Source organism: Saccopteryx bilineata, chromosome 9 (genome assembly GCF_036850765.1).
Source record: "Saccopteryx bilineata isolate mSacBil1 chromosome 9, mSacBil1_pri_phased_curated, whole genome shotgun sequence".
NCBI lineage: Eukaryota > Metazoa > Chordata > Mammalia > Chiroptera > Emballonuridae > Saccopteryx > Saccopteryx bilineata.
The window spans coordinates 89,004,752-89,016,840 of record NC_089498.1 but is presented as its reverse complement, the minus strand read 5'-3'; the positions used below and the strand labels follow the sequence as shown (position 1 = coordinate 89,016,840).

General features: G+C 47.3%; 1 protein-coding gene across 2 annotated transcripts in view; it reads left to right on the top strand.

Annotated features, from left to right (window-relative positions):
* The window catches only part of GRID1 (glutamate ionotropic receptor delta type subunit 1), an 854,435-nt gene that overhangs the window by 803,149 nt on the left and 39,197 nt on the right, over nt 1-12,089 (top strand). For both annotated transcript variants that reach the window (XM_066243628.1, XM_066243627.1), the window contains one exon: nt 5,597-5,792. In XM_066243628.1, the coding sequence (XP_066099725.1) occupies nt 5,597-5,792 (196 nt within the window). The remainder of the gene's footprint in view (nt 1-5,596; nt 5,793-12,089) is intronic.

The following is a 12,089-nucleotide window of genomic DNA, read 5'->3' as shown; positions in this document are numbered from 1 at the left end:
GCGCCCTCAGGCCACACCTGGCCTACAGCCTGCTTCCCTCCAGCTTGGAGGCTAAGACTGTGTCTTTATTGGAAGACTTTTAAAGTGTTTCCACTTAAATTCACCACAAGAGCAACAGTACATTGCTCTCGTTGCCCACAAGGTACTATCTGTACCTTCCCAGAAAGTTTACCTACTCTCAGATTATATAATTATTTGTATTTTCATTGTTATTGTTACCCATATATTTATTCCTCTATCCCCACCTTCACCAGGTAAACTAAACAATAGCAGGAATGTTATGTTGTTCACACCATATTCTTAGATCTAGAACAGTGTGTGACTCTAGCACTAGTTCAGAAAAATTTTTTTAATTTATTTATTTTTAGAGAGAGAAGAAGAAGAGTGGGGTGGGGAGAGAGAAAGAAAGTGACATCGATTTGTTGTTCCACTTATTCATGAATTCATTGATTGACTCTTGTATGTGTCCTGACCAGGGATGGAACCTATAGCCCTGGCGCATCAGGATGATGCTCTAAGCAACTTAGCAGCCCAGGCAGCTCAGTTTCTTGAATGTTTTCTGAATGAATGAATGAATGAATGAATGAATGAATGAATGAAGACCTCTGGGAAGCCTCTCAGAGTCCACGGTTGAACTTGCTCCTTGGGGTGTCTCAGTCTTCACCTGAGCTCTTCTCCACCTTGAAGAGCCTGGGTCTCGGGTAGAAGAGAATGGAAAACATGGCAAAGCCCAGGGAGGAGAACAGGGCCTGGGAGCAGTATCGGGGAGAACACAGGACATGCGGTGGGGGTGCTTGGGGAAGAAACCCGGGAGGGATGGGGTAGTGGCAGCACGGGTACCCAAACGTTCTGTAAGCAGACTGTGGAAACACAGCCAGGCCCCACTGATCTGGGCCACATCCCCTCTCCAGGGTCAGACGCGGAGATAGGAGAGTGAGATGCTTGAGTAAGCAGAAAGGCATTGGGGTGAGGAGGGTCTGTAGTTAAGACTGGCAGACAACAAAGACAAGCACACCCACCCTCCATACCTTCTGGGCCACTCCACTACTTTCTTTCCTCTTTAAGGAAGAATAAATAGGACTTTGGGACCTACATGTGTCAGGGCCATGATTACAGCAAGCCCACAGTTTTTGAAATCTGTTTTATATACAGTGTATATTGATTCTGCTTTTGTTCCAAGTGTATTTATCTCCATTGCCAATGTAAATATTTCTGTAACATGCAAAGATGTATTTATAAATTCTATGTCATTGATTTTTCTCATGTGGCAAACACATTTATCTTTTTGTTAATGAAAATGTGTCTAGGAAGTAGTAAGACTTATTTACAGTGAAAGGTACTGGGAGGCAGAGGAGTGGCTCTGAGCTGGGTAGATTGTCCTTGAAGGAGACCTGGTGGGTCTAGCCACATGTGGGTGCATGTTTAATGTGAGGAGATCACTCTCAGAGGCACGGGATGCTTACAAAGTCATTTTGCAAAGCAGTCTGATAGGAGTCAGCTATGCTTTTAGTTAAGAGAGACCCCCCCACACACCCCTAAATCAGCAATTCACACCAGGAGATTCAGAGGAGCAGCTCCCACTGATCCCAAACCCAGTTTCAGTTAGTATACATCTGAGTGAAAGATACTGGCTGAAAAGTAAACTTGGAGGAGAGGCTAAGCTTTGCCATGGGAGGATGCCAACACGACCGGTTACTAAAGGGTGCAGTAAAGAGATGGGTAGCAGTCCAGAGATAAAAAGTAAGCTACAAAGTGCACATGCTTGCACCTTGACACCTAATTAGTAGATCCAGACCCAGGTGGGCAGCCTGGGGACAATGATTTAAAGATATCTCCCTTGCAGCTTTCCTCAGGTAGGCACCATCATGGTCCACAAAAACAAAGCTCCAGACTGCTCACCAGGGAAGTTTCATGTCTCCAGGCACATCCTGGGTTCAGACTTTCTCAGGTCATCATCTTAAGCATCCTGTGATGCCTAAGGGCAGCAGATTGGGTGCTGATAGTGACTCATTTTCAAGGTCTGCCACAGGCCTCTTCCTGGGAGACAGATGGGCAGACACTGTGAGCCTGGAAGCAGAGGGACCTGCTGCCTGTCCGTAATTGCGTCCAGTTAGGTGTGAACACTTGGGTACCACCACCCATCACTCATTTCCATGACCTCTCTGCTTCAGCTGTTCGAATGACTAACTTTGCTGGGTGCCACCCCAAAATTTCTACTTCAGTATATCTGAGGCAGGGCCCAAGAATTTGCATTTCTCAAGAAGTCTCAGGTGGGTGCCAATGCTGTGGCCCCAAAGACCACACTCTGAGAACTGCTGGTCTACCTCAGACAGCTGCGGTCTTCAGAGGCACAGTGCAGACCCACATCTACCTAAGTTCAAAACCCATGTTGTTTGAGCTGACGTGAACCGCCCCGTGGCGCCTCACAAATGAACCGTGCTTTCTTTACATATCAGTGCCTTCGCGAACATCTTCATTTCCTAGAACACTCTACCCCTCGGTTCTCCATCTGGCTAGCTCCACCTTTCCTTCATGACTTTGCTGAAAGTTTCCTTTTCTAGGAAGTATTTCTTTTTCTCAGAAGGAGCTGACTGCCTCTCCTCTGTTTCCAGGACCCCCCAATGCAGAACTCTATTTCAGTCTCTCATGTTTAGTTTCTTCTCTGACCATTTTCCCTTCCCTCACTGGGGGCCCCTTCAGGATGCCCACCATTTAGTCCCTGCCTTACATGCAGCTGACCCTGACATAGGAAGCATTCAGTAACTGTTGGAAGAGCAGCTGCTTGAATGACATCCTCCAGTTGTATTATGCACCTTAGGTTTATAGAAGCTCCACCTAGGATGAGCAGCTCTTCATTTTTCTGGTGGGTAGGGGGTTGTCTAGCAGTGGTTGCTAAAGAGTCTGGTTTGACAAACATCCCAATGAAGTGTGCTGCCAGAGCACTCTCCCAGGCTAGGCACTGCTTGCTTGTGTGGAGGGCATCCTGTCTGACGGGTACAGCTGTTTTCCGCTGACGCCAGTGTCGGCTTGGAGCCCAGTGGTTGGCTGCCCCTGTTCTCCTTTGTTTCTCCCCATGTTTCCTTCCAAAACTGCACCCTGAGAAGGGGACAAGTGCCCCCAGGAAGGTGACAACTTTGCTGTGTGAATAATTGGGCTCTCCTGTTCAAATCTCCAAACAGCTTTTTCTAGGTATATTCACTCTGAAATAGTATAATAATACCCACCCTGTGCTGGGCATATTATTGAGCTTGGAAGTTCTTCTTTGAAAGGAAAGTGTGCTTTTGAGGTGGGAGAGGTCCACCCCCAGATTAAAGGTTGTGAGCGGAGATGAATGGGGCTGGTGGGGCCACACCATGAGGCCAGTGTAGCAAACATGGAGCTGGTATTTTGGGGTGGGAACTCTGAGCTCTACTGGGACAGAAAGGGGTGTGAAGCCATTAACATTCAGGTTGCCTGTTTGTCATTTGGGGAAGCTCCCCGAACCTATGGACAGGGGCACAGTTGTGAATAAATTCCATGAGCAAAGAGGAAACCTCCATTTCAAATGTGGGAATGAAACCATACGTAGTGCCAGCTCCTCGGATGCTACACGTTCAATGCATACTCAGGGAAACTGCAGTAATTTAGAGCAGTTCAGTATTTAGACTCAGCTGTGTGATTCATCCTGATGCTTCCCATTCATCAAAGCTTTGTGTTTGTTTGTATTACCAAGAGAAAAATAAAAAAAACGTGGGGGATAAAGATCCCCCTCTTTTACAGGCAAATTACAATGGAGCTAGACCCCTTGGGGCCCTTCAAGCCAAGGAACATCTTGCTTCAATTAGATATAAATAATGAACAATAATTAGAAAGATTTCTTCCTCACATTTGTTATTTTACGTTTCCTTCCACCTGTAAAGTACTGAGGCGAACACTGAGCTCTGTTTCTGGGCTGTGGAGTGGGCCTGAAGGATTGGGGTGGAGCATGTCTCCAAAGCAAGAGGAAGTAGGCATTGCTGGCCTCTGCGCACATGCCATGGAGTCTGGCGTCAGCCTGGGAACCAGTGTTGTGAATGCTAAGATGGGCTGCTTTAGCCTCAGTCCTCCACCTTCTTAGACTCAGGACACAGGAGGACGCAGACCTGTACTCATAGTGCAGAGTAATTGCTGCTAGTTACTGGGCACTAGGTTTGCCTCAGACACTGCTCTGGGAGCTGAGGATACTTACCCTCATTTAATCTCCAGCCCTCCGCTGCAGGCTTTGCTTCTGATCTTATTTCTGAAAGACATGAAAACCAAGGCACAGAGCTTAGCTACCTTGCCCAGGCCCTCTGTGCTCGTGAGGTGGAGCTGGGAGGAAAGGCACATTGGTTTCCAGAATCCCTGCTTGCTGCTTGACCATACTCCTTTGTGATGCTCTCTGAAATTGGTGAGACCATGCCATTCTAGAAGCCTTGCACAGTGTAGAGGAGGCACAGGGAGGCAAGGGACAGCTACAGCTTCGCATGGGCAGAGGTGGCAGCTGGGTCTTCAAGAGGTTGGTAGAAGTGTATTGGGTGGATGCGTGAGATGAAGGGATTCCGGGCAGCAGGGGCACTGTGGCCTGCAGCCGTAGATCCCCATCTGTGTGTGGGAGTTCTCACTCCAGCTTTGGCTCTGGGCTGTGAGGATGGGGGAGCAGCAGCCGGAAACGAGGCCAGGGATGGAGGGCTGTGTATGTCAGATTGAGAAAATCAGATCTCCTCGGAACAATGATTCAACAAGAGGTGGGGATGATATTCTGGTTGATAAGGAAGAGACAGATTTCCAAAGAGAAGTAAGTAAAGAGTGAACAGATTGAAGCAGGAGTAAGAGACTGGCTCACCATTGAGTTTGTTGTGTGTTTGCAGTTCTGTTCTCTCAACACACCGAGCCACATGCTGCTCCTCTCTGGGCAAGTGAGAACTTTGCGCCCATTGGCTCTTCCTGTCTGATGATGCTGCTTACACAAGGGGGCTCTCCTCCTCTGCCCCTGGCTCTTGGGCTGTTTCTGGGCTTTCCTGATCCACTCCCTTCCTTCAGTGTGTACTTGGCCTGAGCTACCTGCTGCCCTCCACATACAACAGAGGCCCTCAAAGTGTTTGGTCGTATCTTTGCCATCTTTTAAATAATTGCCAACATTTAAAAGTCAAGTGATTTCATGTAAAACTCAGATTTGTTTCTTTAGAAAAACAGGTTGGTGGGAGATGCTCACAAGATGACAATTGGGTGGAGGCCCAGAACAGCGGCAAGCTTTGGAGGAGCGTGCCTTTCCATTGGCACAGTGCTCACAGCGTGTCTGCCCCACGCCTGCCCTAAGCCAGGGGCTGGTCACTGTCATCAGCCTCACATGCATCTTCTTCCTGTGCTGCAAACGTTCACGTTGAGACTGTCAGTATCCAGCCTCTCATGTTGCCCTGACTCTCTTATTTTGGGATTGTCTATATGTTCCTACAGTTAGACTAAAAGCTTCTTTTGAGCAGAAATCATGTAGATCATGGGCCACAGCTGGGCTCAGACCTCAGGATGGCCTGCAGCCCATTGATATCCTTTCAGTGGGCAGCTTGGACCCATGGTTCTCATTCTTTTTGCATTTCAGGACATTCCAGGACCTATCTAAACAAGTGGAGATGTCTTACGGCACCGTCCGGGACTCTGCTGTGTACGAGTACTTCCGAGCCAAGGGCACCAATCCCCTGGAGCAGGACAGCACATTTGCTGAGCTCTGGCGGACTATCAGCAAGAATGGAGGGGCTGACAACTGTGTGTCCAGTCCCTCAGAAGGCATCAGGAAGGTAGGCGGGTGCTGGTTACCTGGCCACGTGTGTGCTGTTGCGGGTGCTATGGGCACGGTCATCTCTGAGGTGGGAGTCTGTTTTGAACAACCCTGTCACTGACAGAGTCATCGTCTTTGGTAGGGTAGCCACGTACTTCTACCAGGCCTGTCTCTAGTGAGGATGCACATATGTTCTTTAGGGAGATGCACTGTCTTGGCAGCAGAAGCAGAGGGGCCACTTATCAGGCACTGAACAGCCAGTTTCAAGCAGTCCGTGAAGAACAGCAGAGTAAGCCCGAGACATGGCCTCCCTGTCCTAGTGGGCTTATTGGATGATGAGTCCACTTATCATTGGTGGCCCAGAGGTGCCTGCCCAGCCCACGTGAAACCACTCGGCTAATGAAAAGGCAAAGAACTAGGCGAGAGGTGGAGGGAGTGAGGGGCCAGAGTTCAGGAGACTGCGGTCTGTGCTGTGCAAGCATGCACTTGGGAGATGGTGGTGAGGCCTCAAGCCAAGGGTGGAGGCAGTGCTTGGGGAAACTGAGGGAGGATAGGGCTGGAAGAATTCAGGGCAGAGGAAGGGTGGAGGAAAGTTGTCACATTCTTCAGTAGTAGATTAGAATTTGCTCATTTATTTCAGTTAATTTCCACTATGACCCAAATTAATCATTATTATCCCATTATACAGATGAGAGTCAGAGAGATTGGACCACTCCCCTGTTAGGGTCTCAGGAGTTTGGCACTTACCCACCATGTGCTGTGGAGGGCAGTGGAGAGGAAGGTAGTGAGATGAAGAAGGCGGTTGTCACATGCATGCTGCTGGTGGTGGCATCCTCCCAGCTGGTGGCTACTGTCCCTGTGGTCATTGGTGAAAGATGTGCAGAAGATGTGCCTTGTGTCAGCAGCCCAGCCTCTCTGGGCAGGCCGTCTGTCCAGGGTGTATCAGCACTTCCTCCCTTCCGTGCCTGCTCTACCTGTCCAGCTCTTTGGTGTCTCCTTCCACACACATAACTATGCACATTCTCTCTCTCACATACACACGTTCAGACCCACATACACTAGCACACAATCTCACACACACATGCACCCCTGCCCAGCCGGCCTCGGTGCCTCCTCTCTTCTTTCCAGTATAATCCCACCTCTGGGGATCTACCTCACAGGCTCTCACACACTGTCACACACACACACATGTGCACACACCTGTGTTCCACATCCCCAGCTACTTGGTGATCACTGGCCTTACTTATAGAAGGCAGCAGGTATTAGGGGCTAGTCTGGGGACAACCTCAGGGCCACCAGTACCCATCATCCTGCTCTTCATGATGACAAGGTTCTCAGAAGTCTTCAGCCCTCTCAGGAAAGCCCCGAGGGGGCCCAGGGTGAGAGGAAGAGATCCAAATCCTGCTTCAGAAGCAGTGGGGCATTCAGGCAGAGGGTGGCCTCTGTCCAAGGGAGGGACATGGTGACTGGCCACAGTGCTTTGTGTGGAGTGAGAGCCCCATAGCTCAGCATGGCTTCTTGTCATGTGGCTGCTTTGAACCATGGGATGTATCTGGATTCTGGGCCTGCCACAGGTGAGTGTGAGTTCCAGTTGCATGACTCACCAGCTGTATGAACTTGAGCACACCTTTCTTCTTGTCGGGGAACCCTCAGCGCTGAGAGAGGCCTCGGCAACTCGGGGGGCTCTTTAGACACTTAAAACATTTAAAAGTTCACGTTATGGCAGATTTTGAATGTTTACATTGAACCAGATGATACTTTAGCAAAAATAATAAAATGCAACGCAAATGTTGCTATTCCCATGCTCACAAGATTTATTTAAACCTCTTTGTTCTTTGTGCTCTACACAGGATGGTGCTCTGACCTCAAGCTGTTGGTCTTCCCTCACCCCCGACAGGGAGTCTTTGTGGCTGTAGGTGATCTCATTTGGAGATAATGAATACAAAGTTGATTTAAGTCCTTTCATTAGTGTAAGGCTTGGGCCAAATGGCATAGAGCTCCCCTCTCTGCTTTCTCTATCTCTCACAGAGAGCTGATGCTCCTGTCCACATAGGAGACTTATGAAGATTCATTGCAACAATGCTATAGAGAGTACTTGTCCTAAAAGAAAAAAAGAGCTACTTCTGAATTTATTAAACTTTTGTTTATGACAAGACACTTTTAAAAACAAATAAAAAAGCAAGTAACATAGAGGCAGGGGATATTTACAATGCATATAAGCAGTACAAGATTAATATCAAGATTATATAAAGAATTTTTACAAATCAATATAAAAAAAGTTCAAACAATGTAATAGAAAATCAGGCAAAAGGCTTGCACAGGTCTTTCCCAGAAGAGACAACACATAAGGCCAATGGCCAATAATTATGTGAGGAGATATTCTAAAGCATTATTGATCCAGGAAATTCAAATTGAGACTATAAAGATATCTCATTTTACACCAATTAGACTGACACAGAATAAGAGGTGATGGACAGGATGGAAGTAGCAGGTGGTTAATTGTGGGTAGGAGCATACTCAGTACAACTACTTTAGAAACAAGTTTGTCGTTCTCTTACAAAATGGAATATTTGCATACCCTGTGATCCAGCAATTCCACTCCTGTGTATCCACCCAGAATAAACGTCCATGTGCTTTCCAGAAACAAGAAAGGCCACAGTAGCATTGCTTAGGGAGCCAGAACCCTGAAACTGATCCAAGGGAGCATTAGTAGCACGGTAAAAACATAACCTGCAAAGAAATGAATCTGCTACTGCTTCAAGAGACCGTGTGGACGAGTCTTAGCAGAATATAGATGAGTAAATAAAAGGGTTAGATGCAATTCTATATGGGTCAGCCAGTTGAAAGTAACTTACAACATATTTTTACCCTTTTAAAAATATACAAGACTCACGCACACCCATCCACAGAAGGACAAAATGCCCAGGGTCACGGGAGTGGTTACTGCAGAGGTGAAAGGCAGAGCACAAGGATGAGGAGCCTGTGAATGTCAGGTTTGGTGTTGGCTTTAGATTCAAGGTTGTTTTTATTTCATTTTTTATTTCTCATTATAATAAATAATAAATGAGTTAATTTAAAAAAGGATGGTCATTCCTGGACAAAAGGATGGGTGTGTGGAACCAAGGGTTGTGATTAAACCCAATCTGTGTGCCCACCTGGTCTTCAGACAAATAAATCCAGACCAAGCCAGGCGAAGGCGGGCCCCCACACGGCGGCTCCTGCTCTCCCGCGGGCTCGCAGTGCCGCCTGCTCTTGCTCCTAGTGGACCTCACGGAGGCAGACACCATGGTCAAAGCCCTCTGGCAGGCAATAAGTCTGGGGATGGGTCGTCAGGGAGACAGATCCTCCTTACCTTATGGACCAATTGCTGGCATATTAGAAATCAGTCACCCCTCTGGTGATACTGAGGGTCTTATTTATGAATAAAACAACATTATATATATATATATATATATATATATATATATATATATATATATATATATATGTAGTGGAAGGTTTAAATAAAGGATTCCTTATGATGCCCATAGCTTCATGGTGTTGAGTCTATTTTGTTTTTAGTCCGTGGGATGTTACTTTTATGAAACCTTTGTTTTGTAAATCCAAAGCTGGATTTGGGATCACAAATATTTCTCTTGCATTTGGATCTTTAAGAAAAAATAAATAAAAAACAACAGCAGACTGCCAGCACTCAACAAATGTTAAGGGTTGGATAACAAGTGTCATAAAGGGGGTTTATAGCACTAAGAATGCAGTGTATGGTGCTGTCTGCTGGAGGGAGAGCTCCGATTCGCTCTTGGGCCCTACTTCCTGTGGCTAATGAGACTGCTCTTTCACCTGAATGCTTGTTGGGAACTCCTTGTCCCCTGCCCTTGCGGGGCTGCCCCCTCACCCCCTAAGCTACGGTTTTGGAGACCGTGTGAGCCCCAGGCATCAGCAGACCAGGCTGCAGATGGCTGTACCCTGAGTGAGGGCCACGTTCTCAGTCCAGACTGTAAGGAAACATTCAACGTTCTAGGAAACGGGGCCTGGTGCTCACCTTTGGCGTGAGCGGCTTCTCTGAATCCCACCCAGAGACTGCTTTGTGCAGTGCCAGCAGCTCGCGTGGACGAGGAGGCGTGCTCCCCAGGGATGTTGCCAGAAGCATCTTTAGCCAGGGGAAGACAACCCCACTTCCAATTTTTGGGTCAGCTTTGGTGACTTGGCTCCATTTCTGGAGAGTGCTCAGTGGTGGAGTGATGTCTAATTATTACTGAGGTTGAGCTCTGTGTGGAGGGACCTCAGAGAGCTGCTGTTGCTTTTTCCATGGGAGTGCTGCAGCTTTTAATGTCTTGAAACCAATTTAAGTGGGAAATTGCTTAGCAAGAGGCGATCACAGTTCCCCTGAATTGGAACTGGAGAAAGGGATTGTGCCATGGTTGCCCCACCACTGTGACCGACTCCTTCCTGCCAGCGTCCACTCAGACGAGGAGGGGTCAACCCATTCTGGGCTCTGCTGAAGACAGTGGGAAGGAATTTGGAAAGAGAGTGAAGTTTATTTACTAAGAGCCTACTACATACATGTTTTTCAACAAACCTCCCTGGCACCTGGCAAGTCTCAATAAATACGGGATTGTCCCTGAGTGAGTCATCTGTTTGCTGTCTGACTGAGCAGAGACACATAAATTAGGGAGGTAGTTGGTGCCATCTATTAGCTGGTTACCCTCCATGGCTCCTGTGATGGAAGGGACAAGGAAAGCAGCTTCGAGTCCTTTCCAGGTTTATCGCTAGATAGCCTTCTCTCCAGGAAGTGACCCATCTGGTCCTCAGAGAGAAGGGAGAAGCTGCCTTCACTCGCCTCAGCCACCTGCACCTGTCAGACCTGGGGAAAGACTAGAGCAAGAGCAGGGGATAAGTGTGGCCCACCCTGTTTTTTTGTAACTACAGTTTTATTGGAACACAGCTAGACCCATTTAGTCACGTATGGCCTAAGGCTGCTTTCCTGCTACTTCAGCATACTTAAGCAGCTGTGACAGAGATCATAATGTCCTCAAGGCCTAAAATATTTATTTCCTGGCCCTTTACAGAAAAATCTGAGCACTAGGTAGTCCAGGAATGTTGGCCCTCGGTCTATATCATCTCACAGCACAGGGGCACATGCGGAGGCATAGCTTCCTGCTTTACGCTGCCTAGTAGCATGTAGGCATATCCAGCGGAGTGTCCTCTTGCTCTGCGCCATCCAGCAGCATTCAGGCTCTGCTTGCAGACTGTGCTTTCTGGCCCTGCTCAGGTCTAGCTTTGGTGGCCCAGGGACTTCTTCCTCACAGCACTGGTACCCAGCTTTATTCTTGGCCCGACCTAGCCTAACCCTGACATCTATTGAGCCAACTCTGTGTACCAGGCCCTGCGCCAGGTGATCTGCATGACTGCTTGCTTAGTATTATCTCCATCATGTAGGGGAAGGAGAGATGAAGTGGCTTGCTCAAGGTCACACAAGTATGAGTGAATCAAGGCACAGTCTCCAGAGTCTCACGCCAGCCTGGCCCCTTCCAGGTGGTCACGTGCCATCGTGTCCCTTAGTGTGCCTCTACCCCCACACACACTCTTTACTTAAGCTTTTATCTTCTTTTCCTCTTTTACATCAAAATAGCAGGATGTATGTATGCCTGGATCAAATTTTTAAAAGCCCTAGCTCTCCTCCCATGTGCCATAGCAAAGGTTATTTCAGTCTGTGATTTTATCTTTTTATTTCCAACCTATTAAAAAACATCAATTAGAGAAAATTTGAGATGCAGAATTGAACTGGCAAGTGGTCCAAATTTATATGATAATAACTTTGTTACATGAAATCAGATTTTGATGTTGTTGGTAGGATTGTTTTTTTTTTCTCCTTTAGCTTATCCATTCTATCAAGTAATATTTAGCATAACCCAATTTCTGCACGGTGCCGGGGTTGACCTGGACTGCCAATTTATTAAGCCTTTCCAGAAATCAGATCTAATATTTAATAACATTGTCAAATAGAATACAGTGCTACTAGTTTAAATGTCATTCTTCACAGCTCATTGAGCTCTTTGAATAAATAGTCAAGTGGTTTGTTGCAGACCCTGAAGCTGGAGATAGTACTTTTCAGACAGAAGTAGTTTTTGTGTCCTGCAGTCATAACAGAAGGTGTTTTTTTTCCACTCGGTAAATATCGCTGAGGTCATAAAGCACAAATGCAAATGCAGGGAGAAAATGCACTCACAAATCTTATTTATTTTCACACCGATCTAATGCTTGCCCTGGCGCCAGGCTGTGTGGGTATCACCCGCTAGCACCTGCGTTTGTTCCTTCC